The sequence below is a fragment of the Hipposideros armiger genome, unplaced genomic scaffold (genome assembly GCF_001890085.2).
Source record: "Hipposideros armiger isolate ML-2016 unplaced genomic scaffold, ASM189008v1 scaffold_1497, whole genome shotgun sequence".
In the NCBI taxonomy this organism is placed as follows: Eukaryota; Metazoa; Chordata; class Mammalia; order Chiroptera; family Hipposideridae; genus Hipposideros; species Hipposideros armiger.
Window position 1 is genome coordinate 136,144 of NW_017732847.1, and position 15,591 is coordinate 151,734.

The following is a 15,591-nucleotide window of genomic DNA, read 5'->3' on the forward strand; positions in this document are numbered from 1 at the left end:
ATGTGGGATCCGAACCGGGGCCCTCTGGCATCCCAAGCCAGCTCTTAACCCCCGAGCCACTCTGCCGGCCCTGTAATTATTTGTTACATAAAATTTATTGTACCATAATATATTAAAAAATAAGTGCTAAAATTCCTTTATAATACAAAAAACAAGTTCCTAAGTGTGAACATAGAAATTTGAATTAAAAAATTAAAACAAAAGATTTTTTTTCCTGAAAGTTTGGGCCAAAAATGTGGGTGTGCATTATACCTGGGAGCACATTATACACTGCAAAATACAGTAATTTTTTTAACTTGTTCTATCAACTACTGCCTTTTAATAGGTGAGGCATGTTTTTAGTTTTATAAGAAATTAAGAAAAAGATTAGAAACAAAATGAACTCTATAAATAGTAGTACATTATTATACGATGGCTGATAGTTATATGTTTTTGTATAGTTATTCCAGTTACTTGATTGATTCATAACTATTATAAAAAGGAATTAAACCCTTCTTAGTTGGAGAAAATTAACAGTGTGATTTCTTCATTTTCTTTATAGGAACTTTTATACTATAGAGCATATTGTCATTAAAGTTCTCTATTTTTTATTCTGATTAAAATAGGAATGTTACTTATTTCACATTATTTTCTGACATCATTGTTTAATTTTCTCTTTTATGCCTTTGTTCAAATAGATATAGATCTACAGGATTCTCCAAAACAAGTATCAGGAAAAACAAATTCAAGTACAGGTATTCTGTGAAATAACCTTTTGACTATAACTATGTAAAACATCAACCCAAATAATAAAAATTTAGTATAATGCAATTTGTTAGCGGTTCCTAAAACCACACCTAGGTTTGGTTATTCACTAGAAAACTTTACAGGACTCAGCATACAGTTTACTCATGCCTATGATGTATTACAGTGAAAGGGTCAAAGCAAAATCAGCAAAGAGAAAACGTATGTGGGACAGAAGCTGGAGGGAACCAGAAGAGAGCTTCCAAGAGTCATTTCCTTGTGGAGTGACCAGGATGTGCTAATTCCCCCTGTGTCAAAATCTGGCACCACACGTGAAATGCTGTCTAGCAGTACCAGAGTCTCCTTAGATTCTGTGCCTAATGCTTTTATGGCACGCCAGCCACATAGGCAACCTCCCCATAGCACGTACCAACATTCCAGATTCCCAGAAGGAAAGTACCTTGTTTGTACAAACACCTTAGGCCCCGTGTTTGTACAGCTTAGCCACACTTCGTTAGGGAATGGTGGGAACCCTCCCCAAATCCAGGTTTCCAGACACCAACCAAGGGCCATTCAAGCATGACTTTTGAAGGACAGCAGTCTTCAAAAGCCTGTGGCATGAAATCTTCCTGCTCAGCAGTTATAGCCGTGACTTAATATTTGGCGTTGTCTTAAAATTTTACTTTAATAGCATGTAATATGATGACATGCCATGGTACTGGTTTCCTTGCACCATCCATAATAAATTGCAGTGCTGGTTACTTTTTTGCCTTTTGGTGAATCTTTAACAGATATTTGTACATAAATTACTTTGGTAATTATAATACTTTTTTATCTGATTATTCTTTCACTATTACTTTTAGATAGAATCAGCATAATGATTTCTGATTTAAAATTAGAATAAAATTGTCCTTTAAGTATAGGGATGATTCAGTTTGATTCACTTTGCATGACATCCCTATTCATAATGATAAAGCAAGGTGTTCAATCATATTTATCAGTTATTTTCTTGCCTAAGTATGCAATTAAAATGATTTGCTTTATTTATGGATTTTCATATGATTCATTCAATTGGGTGGATAACACCCATATTCTGATACTTAGGTCTTTATCTTAATTTTCAAGGTGGCTGTGTCTTGAAAATAGCATTAGTATATTAATATACTCGTATGGTAATAGCAGGTTCAGTGGATATCTTTTTTTTTTTTTTTAATTCTTAAGCCTTATTTGTTAAAGCAGTTTTAGGTTCATAGCAAAATTGAGCAGAAAGTACAGAAAGTCCCCATACAGCCCATTTTCCCTCGGACACAGAGCCTCCCTCATTGTTGACATCTGCACCAAAGTGGCCTATTTATAATGACCGATGAACTGCACTGAGTCACCATTATCACTCAGAGTCCGTATTTTACATTAGAGTTCACTCTTGGTGTTGTACAATCTATGGGCTTTGACAAATGTATAATGACATGTCTACCATTCTAGTATCGCACAGGATAGATTCACTGCCCTAGAAATCCTCTGTGCTCTGTTTACTCAGCCCTCCCTTCTTCCTAACCCTGGGAAACCACTGATCTTTTCACTATTTCCATAATTTTGTGTTTTTCTGAATGGCATATAGTTGGAATCATACAGTGGGTATCTTTTTTAATGTTTAAAAAATTAAAATTCCAAGGTCATTGAATGTAGTTATTCAGGATAACCTGTTTGTCCTTTGTGGGTTTTTGTTTGTTTGTTCTTTGTTGCTGTTGTTCATCGGCATAGGATCTGATGACACGTGTATACCTTACAAGCTATTAATAAAAAAAGCACGATTTCTATATACATTTGCCACATAATGGGGAGGGTTGAAAAAGAATGGCATCACATGCTACTGCACAGCACTGTTTGGACCTTCCTGCTCTATGAGGTGGGTCCAGATAGACTCTCTAGCAATGGACGGAAACAGTCTTAAGGGGTTGTACTTGAAAGCACTGGAATCACAAAGTCCTTTATACTTACCTTGCAATTGGAGATATGGCAGAAAGAGTCTGGTTCCTGTGTTTTGCAGAGCTGCAGAGTATAGTGCGTATCAAAGAAGCTTCCTTATGACAGGGTGTTTCATCCTAAACTGGACACTCTTGACTGAAGAGCTGGATGCGTCGTACTGTGTAACAGCCAAATAAGTGTACAATGTTATAACTGGGCTTCATGATAGAAGTCAGGAGTATCAAGCAACTTACAATTGCCCTTGTCAGTTTATGATACTGATTCTACTAATGGTATCATTTTCTCTCAGTCTCATGGGGTTTGGTTAGGTTTATAATATTGTAAATAGGAGTTGACTTTTAAGTATTAAAATTTGATACATCCCATTCTTTTTCCCTTGGATTTCACATATAGAAAGGTGGGGAAGTGAAAGTTCTTCATGTGTTAATTGTCTACCGATAGTATCTTTAATATTCATTCTAGTATAGTGTTCAGGTATTGTCCCAAAGGAATGCTTTTTAACACGGCATCAGTCTGATACTTTTACAGTTCTGTTTCTTTCTATTGTGGATTTAAAATGTATTTTTTTTTCTTTAATAGTGGATGAGAGTTCTGAAGAAGACTCTGTAAGCAGGTAGGATTTTATGGTTTTTAAGTCATATGTTAACTAAGGGACTGCAGAGAAGGGAAACTAACATTTGTTGAGTGTTCTACTTTAGGTTAGACCCTATATTATGTGCTTACCATTTGTTATATAGTCATCACAATAGATTTGCAAAGGAGCTGTGCTGTCATAGCCTACTTTTTATTAATTAGACACTTATGGTTTGGGGAGGCTGATTAATGGACCCATGGTTCCACAGTTAACAGTGGCTGACCTGTAATTTGACCTTCAGCCTCCTTGGCCTCTGCAAGCCATTCTCTTGTCCCTCAGCCTATACAGAGAAATTCCTGGGCAGCTCTGGAGTCAAGATTCAGATGCAGGTCAGATGAGCTCAGACAGTCCAATTTAGTTATGTGTTAAAGCTGATTCATTTTCCTAAGAAGCCTGGTTAGTCCAAGCATTTGTCTTAATATACTGGACAGTTGTAGCAGTATTGGGAACCTTGTTTTCAGCATCAGAATTTAGGGCAGATGTCAGCTGTGGCCACAGAACCACAGGCTATATAAGCAAGACCTGATCAGGCAGATGGTTGTAGGTATAATGCTATCTACCCTTTGGAGATGACTTATTTTTCTGTAAGTGAGATCTATGTATAGACCATGTTGTGTTACTTAAATTCAGCACCAATTCAGAGGATTGCTTTCTTTACTTACTGACTCCCCAGTCTGGGTTTCCCTTCAGGCTGCTACCTTTGCCTAGTTCTGTGAAGTTTCTTTCTTTTTTTCCTAGAGTATTTTGCTCTTCCATGAGTTTTCTTGATTTTTTACTTTCTTCTCTACTTTTCTTGGCGTTTATTTCATTCTGTTATTTTTCCCATTACTGCTCACTAAGTATTCTCCATGTTTCTATCGACAGAATCAAAAGCACATGCAATTTCAGGGATTTAAGGAATCTTAGCGATTAATTATTCAAAACACACTCTAGTAACTCATGCTGTGATTAATGTTTTGTTCAAGTGGTTGTTCTCATGGAGAATCTGTACCTCAAAGAGATTAAAATGACTTATTTGCATATAGTGAGTGATGGAAATGAGATTTAAATTCAGGTTTCTAAGCCCGTACACTTCCTACTTTATCATCCTGTCAGTGAGTGTTTTAATAGTAGAAAGGTCTTGTGAACGCAGTGGAAGAGGATCAGAATGCATTTAACAGGGAGTCAAAATTTCGAGAAGAATAACACTGGGNTTTTTTATGTTTTCTATCTCTGCTTTAATGTTTCCTATCTCTTTGTTGAAGTTCTCCCTGAGATCATTGAGCATCCTTATAACCAGTGTTTGGAACTCTGCATCTGGTAGATTGCTTGTCTCCATTTTGTTTAGTTCTTTTTCTGGAGCTTTGTTCTCTTATTTGGAACATGTTTCTTTGTTTCCCCATTTTGGCTGCCTCCCTGTGTTTGTTTCTATGTAGCACTGCCTCCCAGTTTTAGTAGTGTGATCTTATGTAGTAGGTGTCCTATGGGACCCAGTGGTGCAGTCTCCCTGGTCACCAGAGCTGGGTTCTCCAAGTGTGTCCCTTGTGTGGATTGTGTGTGCTCTCCTATTGTAGTTGAAACTTGATTGCTATTTGCACATCAATGGGAGGATTGACATTAAGGTTTGGTTGTGAGGACTGGTTATGACTACAGTGGAGGAGCTGTGTATGCAAGGGCTGACCCTACAGAGTAGGGTTCATGCTAGCAGGGCTCTGGTACCTGCCCAGTCTTCCCTTTGGGTGTGTCATCATTGGCGGTGGCCAGGTGATGCTCTGGCCCATTCCAAAGCTGGCCACTTAGCCTGCCAGTCCCAGGACTTCCTGGGAGGGGACCTGCTGCAGGCCAAGTTTATGTGCAGTCTGCCCTACCTGGAGCTACCTGGCATGAGCTACAAAGCAATCCAGAGATGGCCACTGCCCATGCTGTGTGTGGAGGTGACTTGAGGGTCCAGTCCACAAATCAAGGTCGACTATCCCTCGTGCTGGCTTCGGGATGCTCAGCCAGAGGTCTGGAACACGCCAAATTTAGATGCTGCTTGTTGGGGTTTTGTGATCCTTTGAGAAATTTTTAGGAAAGCACCCAGCATGAGCTAAAGCAGGCTGTTTATATGGAAAAGCCACTGTAAGCAGCTTGGGTAGGGCATGGTCTCAGGAAATCACTAGGGCAGGGCAAATGAACAGTGTTAGTCAGGTTGATGGAGATTTAGATATGACATCTGCCTGCATCTGCACACAGGGAGGGGAAGGGCTCAACAGAAACAATGGTTTCTGTCAGCTCCTTTGGGAGAAAGCTGCCTCTCCAGCCCTCACCCTGAAATTAGTCAATTCAGTTCCTCCCATATGTTCCTGGCACCTTTGAAGCTACTACTCCAGCGCTGGAGCTCAGAGCAGGTGAGTCCATCAGTAAGTCCATGTGCAGTCCCTTTAAGAGGAGCCCCTGGGAGTGCAGCAATTCTCTGACTCACTCAGCCACACTCTCCACTGGTGAAGTTATGGAGACTTCTCTCCCCGAAACTGAAACTCTTAACAATGAGGCTGCTGGTTTGACTCCTGCATGGGGTGGTGGCTACACCCACCTGCAACTAATTGAACACAGCACTTTGAGCTGAGCGGCATGACTGGACTTGGAGCTGAGCTTGCTGTACCCTCCACAACTAAGATTGAAAGAGAACAACTTGGCTGTTCCCCTTCCCCAATTCCCCAACACTGTTTCCCTCCCCCAATTCCCCAAAAAAATCTAAAAAAAAAAAAAAGTAAAATGGAGAGACACACACTTCTTTTACATTGATGGGATACAGGATAGTTAAAAGCATTTTACAGCACATAGAGATAATATTTGGGAGCAAGATAACGATGAGGGATTTTGTAGTTTCCTGCCCTGGTGTGATGAGTTGTGTCCCCTGGGGGGGTCTGGAAGAAGAAATTACTCTGATATTGCAAGGGTATATTATCTTAGATGCAAAAAGACAACAGACAGGCTCACTTAAGGTAAAGATTAACCTTTGTCAAGGAAGCTACACGCCAAGGATGTGACTAGCGGCCATGACTCGCTTTTAGTTAGGAATTTTTGTGTTCAGACCATCTAATGTGGTTATTTTTCAGTCTCTTGAGCTTGTCAGGTTTAATATGTGGCCCCTTTTCTGTCCACAACAGTTTCTATTTAGTAATGTTTTTCTTCCTCAGTAAGTGTCACACTTTTTTGTTTCTTTACTTTTGTAACCTTGTTGAATTTCAGATAATGTAGCAATTACAGAGTCTGATTTTCTCCCCAAAAGATTGTTCTTGTTTTGTGTAATAACTTGCCTCCAGTAAATATATGAAATCTGTTTGTACTACAGTGTGCAGCCACTGATATCTCTGTTCATTTAAAAAATTTTAAATCTTGTTTCCTAAGGGTTGCTGCTATGTCTGCACAGCTTAGCATTTAGCCAAAGATGGACAGAGGTTATGTTCAAACCCCATCAAGTCAGGCCCTCTACTCTACTGATTTGTGTGTGGGATCTCAAGTACATTCAATGTTCAGCTCATTTTCAAGTCTGCCCTGGTTTTTGCTTTCTCATGGGTTTTTTTTTGTGTGTTTTTTTTTGCTTCTCCTTTGTGCATTTTTACAGGGTTTGGCAACCATGAATGTGTGGAGGGCTTGAACCAGCTTCAGTTTCTGCTCTGCATGCCTCTGGTATATCTGGAATATATGGAGCATTTACAAAACCCACATGGCTGTCTTATCTACCAGAGTTTGCAGTGAAATACCTAACTACTCTTTCTGTTATTAGCTTCAAACAGGACTACAGCCCCAGGCTAGAGAACTCTGTTTGCCGACTATTGAGCTCACCACTTTAACTCTCAACAAGTTAGCATCAAGTTACCTGATTCCCCTGTCAGTGGCTGCAAGCCCTTGAATGGGATGTGGGAGCCTAGCAGCACAGACTGAGGCTGTTCTTACCTGAACTTCAGTGGTTTTCATGAATAAACACTTCCTAGTTTGTTATAGGTTCCCATTTGATTTCTAGAGTGCTGAAAGGTTTGTTTTTTTAAACAATTTTGTCCAACTTTGTTTCTTTTTGAAAGTGGAGATGATTTCAACCTCCTTTCCTCATCATTCTGAAAGTGATGACTCCCTGACTTATTTTGAATCACACTCTACTCAAAACAGTTTAATGAAAATGGACGTAGGGAGGAATTGTAAACTTTTCAAAGCGACCAGAATGCAAAAATTTCACCTGGAACTTAAATCTATTAAATTGATTACTTTTTGTAATTGATAAAATATGTTTAGATATTCTTTGTATTTGTTCGTATTCATTTTAAAGTAAATAATGAGTTATTTCAATCCAGCTAGTTACGTGCATATTTCTTTTTTTTANTAGTGACCATTTTGGAGCAAGAGAGCCTGAAGGTGACATCTGGGGTCCTGAGAGCATTGATAGAAGAGAAGCAAGCATGTCTGTATAAGCTGGAGAAAAACTTCTCCTCTGTTGGGAAGCTCGAAAAACTGTATCCCTGAAACTCTATAACTTCTCAAATGTTAATGTTTGCCACAAAAAGTATTATCAAACGGGGATTAAGCAAAGAGAAACATTTCTTTAGTAATAGGCATGTAAAGCACAGTTTTGTAATATGTCTCAAACACAGGTGATCTTTTTGGAATCTTCCTATTGGGCCACTGTACTTCTGGTAAAGTAGGTATTCTTTGGAATATAATTTTAGAAACACTATTCCAGAAATAATCATTTTGGTGATTAAGTCAATAAAAATACTAGAAGCATTCACTGCTATGTTTCAGAGTTTGGAGTTACAGAGATGAAAAATAGCCCCTGTCCTCCAGAAGCTCTTGGTTCAGATGGAGGATAATGGACTAACTGCAGTGATACTACGATGGAGGCTGTGATAACAGCAAAGATTCTTGGAACCAGGGCTGTCAGTGTTTGAAGGGAGCTCTGGAGAGTGAGGGTTCAGTTCATCTGCTGGGGGCGTAGAAGGAGGACATTTTAAAGAGAAGGAGCAGCAGATGACAGCACAGGGGGCTGCTCGGTATTCACTTTATTATATGTTTAAGAGCAGGGGATCTTTTATGAGTTCTAAAATTCAGTTTAGAAATGTGTAATTTTATAGGTTATCAATTGTTTTCTCTGTTTTACAGGATGATCTCACACCACTTTTACTTGCTGTACATGAAAATAATCAGGAAATGGTGGAATTTTTAGTAAAAAGAAATGCAAATGTACACGTAGTCGATAAGATGAAAAGGTACAGTTGTTCATTCTTTTTTTGTTTAACCTTAGTATTGTTCTGGAGTGGTAACAATCAAGTCAGAAAGATTAAATTAATAAGAAGAGGACTTATAATTATATACTGAAAAATACCAACACATCATCGGTTGGGTAGAAAAGCAATTATTCTGACTGGGCAACAGGAAGAATAGTATACAAGGATGACAATTAAGTTCACAAACTTGTGACCATTAGCTTACATCGGCAGCACTGTACAAACAGCTCGATAAGGTTTCATAACCTTGGTATGTCAGTGCCTCACAGCTGTGTTCTTGTTGTTATGTGACTGTGTCTTGCTGAGTGGTGTTCATTATTGTTGTGTATTTTTGTGTGCTGTTGCGAGAATCACTGAGCTTGAATTAGAGCAATGAATAAACATTAAATTTCTTGTTAAACTTGGCAAGAATGGAAGTGAAATCAGGGACATGTTAGTCCAATTTTATGGGGATAATGCCATGAAGAAAACGGCAGTGTACNGTTGCACTTTACATGATGATACTTCTAAAGAAGCAGTTGAGGGCACAGCTCTCTTTTATACACTTACAGCAAATATTTGTGAAAACACAATTTGTCAAAGGCAAAACTTTCTTTTTTCCAATATTTTTGTCACATCTGAGTTTTTTCCCAGTTCATGGAAAATAGCACAGGAAAGCAAAATTTGCCTTGGAAATAGGCTTGATCTTAAAACTCAAAAAAGCTTTTTACAGTATCATAGAAATCTTCCTGCTATTAACAAGTTCCTGTATTATAAAAAGGTTATTGATATAAAAGTGATTTAGCTCTTATTGGCCAAAGCTTAAGAGGGAAAAGAAAAGCGCTATGAGAACTATGCAGGCCGATTTGGAAATTTGGCCATTGAGGGGAAATAACAAGAAGAGGGTTTTTTAATTTTTGTTTTTCCTTTAGTTTATGTGGTTAAACAAGGTGCTCTTCAGTTTTCAGGGATAATCTTCCTTAGTTTGGGAGGGAGAGGTGGTGAGTTGTAAACTTGCCTGGAGATCATTTCTAGGAGGGCTCTGAGGCCACCAGCTTGTCAGTGAACAGGTGGCAATTAAGTGGGAAACAAGAGGGATGGACAAATAATTAACTGACATGTTATCCTGTCTGGCAGAAACAGCCACCTAGATAAGAGTCTAAACTCTGCTGTGAAATCTAGAATGTCTTGAGGGGAAGTAAGGAGTTTACCAATAATAAAATCAAGTTGCATTTTAAGTTTATTAGTCCCTTTTTCACTCCTACCCAGGAAATTAAGTGCAGCTTTGATAAGTGACATCTCTTACACTTTTATTTGGACAAATCCTTAAATGACGGAGGGAATTAGCCAAGTAGGCGAGAGAACAGACTGACGTGATTGTCTACTGCACGAGTTCTCAGCTAGAATTGTGCTGGAGAATCACAATCACTTGAGGAACTTTCAAAACTTTTACAAGCCTGGGCTCTTCCCTGAAGGTTTTGACTGAGTAAATCTAATAAGGCCCGGACATTGTGTATTTAGAAAAAGTTCCCTGAGATTCTGATACAAGTTTTGATTCAAAACTACGGACTGGATAAGTGTAATGTTTCACTTCACAGAGTTCAAAAACTTCAGAAATGCCTAGAAGAGGTGGAGTTTGAGAGGTGATGCTTCCTTCAGCTCTGTCCTTTTCAACACTCTTAGCCTGACTTTGAATTGTCTGTACCTGTGAGCTCGAGAAGTGAAAGGGAATCGCATTGGCGGTATCTGCTGGCTTAAAGAAAAACACCTGTTTCTTTTCAGCCATCAGTCATTCACTGGCGCTCAGAGAATCTTTAGAAATTTGCTGCTGGGTAGTCTGCTAATAAGAAGTATCTGACTCTTTAAGAATTTTACTTCTTTTTTTCATGCTCAGGTCATTAGGTCAACAAATTTTTACTGCAAGCAGGGCTTTCCTGCAGTAATAGGAAATCGTGAACCTACTTTTTAGTTGAAGCTGCATGATAGACTGTCTCAGTGTGTCTGTTCAATTCATAGAGCCCTGGCATAATCAGGATGGCAGGTTGAAACATCAAAGCATCAAAAACCTGAACTTAGTACCAGTNTTTTTTATTGGGGAATTGGGGGGATGGGAACAGTGCTGGGGAATTGGGGGAAGGGGAACAGACAAGTTGCTGTCGTTTTTTGGTGTTCAGTCTAGTTGTGGAGGACGTTGGTTCACTGGCCCAAGTTGACACCATCATTGCGCTCTTCCGGGGCGAGGCAGATCAGTCGCCGGCTTCTGGACGGCCGATGTGCATATTTCTTAAAGTAAGTGAGATACGACAGGGGGCAGGGCATGCAAGAAAACCATTAACCACAGTCGAAGACAAAGGGCTGGTAAATCAAGATGAGACAAGGAAACCAGCCAAGACTAAGATGGTGACAGTCACCTCCAAGTAACTTCCAGCCACATTATACGGTTATTGTAATACATCTCTATTCTAAATGACCCACCCACTAGTGCCATGACACCGCTGGAGAGGACCATATAAAGACAAAAAAAAAAAAAAAGGGTATATCTCAAATCTCTGCAAGAGCCTGCCCCTTCCAAGAGCTAGTAAGAGTATTCCTTTCCCTTATTCCCATATTAAAAAGCCTACAAATAAAAACCACAACCGTAAAAACAAACAAACAAAACCACAACCGAAAGGAGGATCGGGGATGTCTCATAAGGGCAGCCTCTACTCTGCTTGTGGAGTGGATCACCTCACAATAAACTTCTTTTGTGTGGCTCACACTTGAATTCCTTCCCATATGAAGTCAAGAACCCTCTTACCTACAATATAGGTATGTAATATATAGTAAATATGTAGGAATATAGACTTGATCTTTGGATTGAAAAAAATAGAACTTTGTTGATAGAGTAGGCAGGAAAGGAGAGATGAGCAGGCGGAGGAAGAACTAGCCCCGGCTGAAACTGCTGTTAGAGACCGCCCGATTTCCAAACTCAAAACCTGTCACAAGGGAAAGAAGCCCAACCTTGCAAGAAAACTTGCGTTCCAATTTGGGGCCCCCCACCCCCACCCGCAGTGGGCTTTCAAATGGATTGTGGGATATTGTCTCAGGCTCCTCGCTTGTGCTCCAGAAAGAAGAGATGTGTTTGTTAGGAAAAGGGGAAGTGAAATATCCTACCCACAAGAATAAAAGCTGTCGTCCAATGTAAGGAGGGGCTGCTACCCACCCTCGGGTTAGCCTGCTCCATGTCTGAGAGTGTACTTGCCTCACTAATAAACCTATTTGTCGCTTTTACCTAACTGACTCCGTCACTTGACTGAATTCTTTCCTTCAGCAAGACAAGAATGGAGGAAAACTACCTTTCCCGGTAAAATCGTCATGAACATAAAAATTTGGAGAGTTGGTACATTGAAACTAAAGATTTTATTTCTCTGCCAAGTCACCCCTGCCCTAATTCTGTCGTAGATGAAGCCCCATTCTTTCAGACAAGGATGTGATGCTCCCTCCATTTACAACAGAAACTTAATTTACTCGTAGTTCTGTATAAATGCTGTTTTTAGTCTTGCATCATATGGTAATATAATGGTAGCTGATTGGTTAGGAATTTGTATAAATTTAAGAATGCATTTCATGAAAAAGAATTTATACAAAGCTGCCAAAGGGGGAGGGTGCTTATTTTTCATAAAACCTAGTTTGGAGAGCTTGATATGAATCTGCTGTTCTGGAAACAGGTGTTTGACTCATACCCAGGAATCGTGGAACATGAGAGGACTAAGTTGCTGTGGCTGATGAAGGGAGAAGAATTGCTAATGAGTTTAGACTGTTCTGCACTCTCTGCATTTGTTTTGACAAAAACTGCTTGAGTGCTTATGAAGGACCAGATGTTTGTCAAGCATGAAAGAGAGTGAACCATCATGGGGGATGCATTTTACATACTGTACGAAAGGGCTGCTTAGAAGTGTGAGGAGGCAATCCAAAGTGGATCTTTGGATTCTCTAAGAGCTAAGAAGAAAGAAAGGCCAACAGAATGGATTACATTCACTGGGGTCAAGGAAGTTTCAGATGGGAACAGCTGCAGGTAAAGAAGTGGCCCTGAAAAAGAGCTTTAAAATAACTGCCAGATCCAGACTGCTCAAAAACATCTCATGATAGTATCAGCCAGACGAGAACTCCACCACTCCCTACAGTTTGGACTCTGGCAAGGTCAGCTGATGGAGCAGGGATGGAATTAGGAAAGAAGAAAAGTACTTTGCCCGCCTTCCACTCTTACTGCAAGCGGTCATGTAGCCTGGCCTAGCTGATTAACGCTCACTTTCAGTGCTCTCATAGTTATGTAGGGTTGGATATTCTGTTTCAGTGCTTTGCGAGTTAAAGCAACACTACAGACTTTTTAATTACTTGAAAGTAAGTAAGGTTTTTCAATCTTGTTTGGGAGAAAAATAGTCTGGATATTTAAAAGGGTAGTAGGAGATGATGTTGCTTTTTGATTATATCCCATGAGTCAAAAATAGTGGTTACACATATTAACAGATGTTTTTGAACAGTTTTTGGTGATATAAATCCATATGATTTTCAAAATCTGAAATATTTGTGTAATTTATCACAGTCATGTATGGGATATGTGTGTGAATTTCACTTTTGAATTAACTTTTTAAACAAAGCCACCATCTTGGTATCTTATGATTTTTTATTATTAAAATTCCAGTGAAATGTAGTCATGTTTTTTTTTTTTTTACATAATTGTCAAAATTAATAGTGTTAATACCAAAAGAGCTAATCCAGAGATCTAGTAAAATTATCTATTTATACTATTGCTAAGTTAATAGAAACAAGAGAAACCCTTTCTGGTGATTGCTTTAGTTGGTTACACCTCTTATTTCCCCCTTTATTCTGTTATAACAATTCTGTGATCATGTAAAATTCACTAATTATCATGTGGGTCCTTATTCTTTATTCCCCCTTTCATGTTGGTAAACTCTAAGGTTGTATCATTGGTCCTTTCAGCTTCTCTCTGTATTTTTCTCTTAGTCTTTCTGTTTAGGTTGTATATCCAACTACTTTCTCTGTTTCTCTGCAGCATTTGATTTGTACTTCTGTAATGAACTGTTTCCTAATTTATTGTTCTCTCCCACCTGATGGTGAGTTCTAGGAAGCAATCTTAACACTTTTGTATCTCTAGGACTAAATGGAGTGCTTTATAGGTAGTCAGCTAATACATTTTCAGTGAATGAAAGAACAGTAGCTATGAAGTAGATTAATTATCTTAATTCCCTCACCAACAGTCAGAGCATGGAATAGATGAATCAGACTCCCCATAGAGGCTTAAATAATTCTACAGAGAAAATGAGTATTAAGTGTTTTTTTCATCTCTGAAAATATGCCAGTGAGTATAACAGTAAAGGAGATATTTTTTAAATGACTGGGATGTTTTCTTGTAGAGGAAAATATGATTTCTAGAAGATCAAAAATGCAAGGTAGGATTTTATGCCAGTTAACTATGCCTGAGTGGATATGTTTCACTTAAAGGTGTTTATTTTTCATTCTTCCTCCTTTCTGCTCGGCACAAATGATTTCAGGCTCGCACTTCAAATTCCACTACTCTTCAAGGTCTTGAGGCATGTTAAGGACCGGTTGTTCTTAAACCTGAGATGTTAGTTACATCTGTATAACTCTCCTAGGTGATTAAAAGAGGCAGAGGTATGAAAAAATGCAGGAAAAAGAGACAAAATATAAAGGCATTTGGAGAAGTTGGTTGCTAGAGGATTTCCAGGAAGGACAAAAGAGAGACTCTGTTTTTATATTATTTCTAAATAATCACTTCAGTTTTCCTTAGTAAATACAGCAGAATGCATAGGAAGACATATCCCAAAGAACAAATGAACCAATTATGGAAAATTGTTTGATGACTTTTTGGTAACTCTTACAAGGAGAAAACATTAATGACAGCTTTTGAACTGGAATTGGAAAACCTTTCCTAAGAGATTTGTTAAGGCATCCATATCTCAGTTGTTTTTCATCATGAAACAAATATTACTCTAACACATTATTAATTCTATTAGCATAACTATTAAAATGAGTGTGCAGGAAAGCTGAAGCACCCTCATTTTAAAAGAATGAAAATTCTTTTAAACTCATGAAAGCTGAGTCTTAGATAGACATGAGAGTTCTAAGCAACAGCGTTCTGCAGGGCATCTGCTCTGGATCTGAAATTATTAGTTTTTACAGAAGTCCAGGAATGGGAAATCGTTAAGTTTCAATTACTTGTAAGAAACTCTGGGGATCCAAATACCATTTGACCAAGGAACACAGAAACTTAGAGTTGGCCTAATACATACTCCTTGGGTCTATCTGGTCCATACAAAAACACTAGGGTCAACCAAACCTCTACAACTAGACTGGGGTCCTGGTGTGTGCTTTCTATCTCCTTATAGCCTGGTAATGTCTTTGACCCTCATTACAGGCTGCATCAGGAAATGTGAGAGTCTTCTCTTCATATGTCACTAGAGAGCCTTTACTGGTCTCATAGGTCACACTAAGGAATAATGAAAAGACAAATAGGGTACAAAAGATAATTTTCTAGTTGGGCAACTGTAAGAGGCAAATGCTTGGTGATCGTAGTTGAAACCATTCACACACACTAAACCATTTGGTCTAGCTAATCTGGATAGGCCTGAGAAAATTTGTTGTTTTGTTTGTTTTTGTTAATTGTTCTTTCAACCAATGAAGATGCCTGATCCTCAGCAGGAACCCCAGCACTCTCCAGAGCCATGTAGGTGCATTCTAGCAGCAATTTCTGCTGAAGGTCCAGACACTCGGCTTCTGAGGTGCTAATTCCAAACAATTTGTTGTCAAATGACTCAACTGATGAAGAACAAAATAGCATTAAATGGTCTCTGAAGAATACCTAAATGAATATCTATGCACTTGTCTTGCTGTAAAATATGGCTGCCAAACATTCAAATTTGGCTGGCTCATCTTGTGCAATGGTGGTTTCTGTTACTTTTTTATTGGTAAGCTCTTGAAATGATTAGCAAATGCAATAGGAACCTG

General features: G+C 38.9%; 1 protein-coding gene across 1 annotated transcript in view; it reads left to right on the forward strand.

Moving 5' to 3' along the window:
• ANKRD26 (ankyrin repeat domain 26) overlaps positions 1-15,591 on the forward strand; it is a 127,351-nt gene that overhangs the window by 7,252 nt on the left and 104,508 nt on the right. Inside the window, exons 2-3 of the mRNA XM_019634084.1 lie at positions 678-734; positions 3,289-3,322. Of these exons, the coding sequence (XP_019489629.1) occupies positions 678-734; positions 3,289-3,322 (91 nt within the window). The remainder of the gene's footprint in view (positions 1-677; positions 735-3,288; positions 3,323-15,591) is intronic.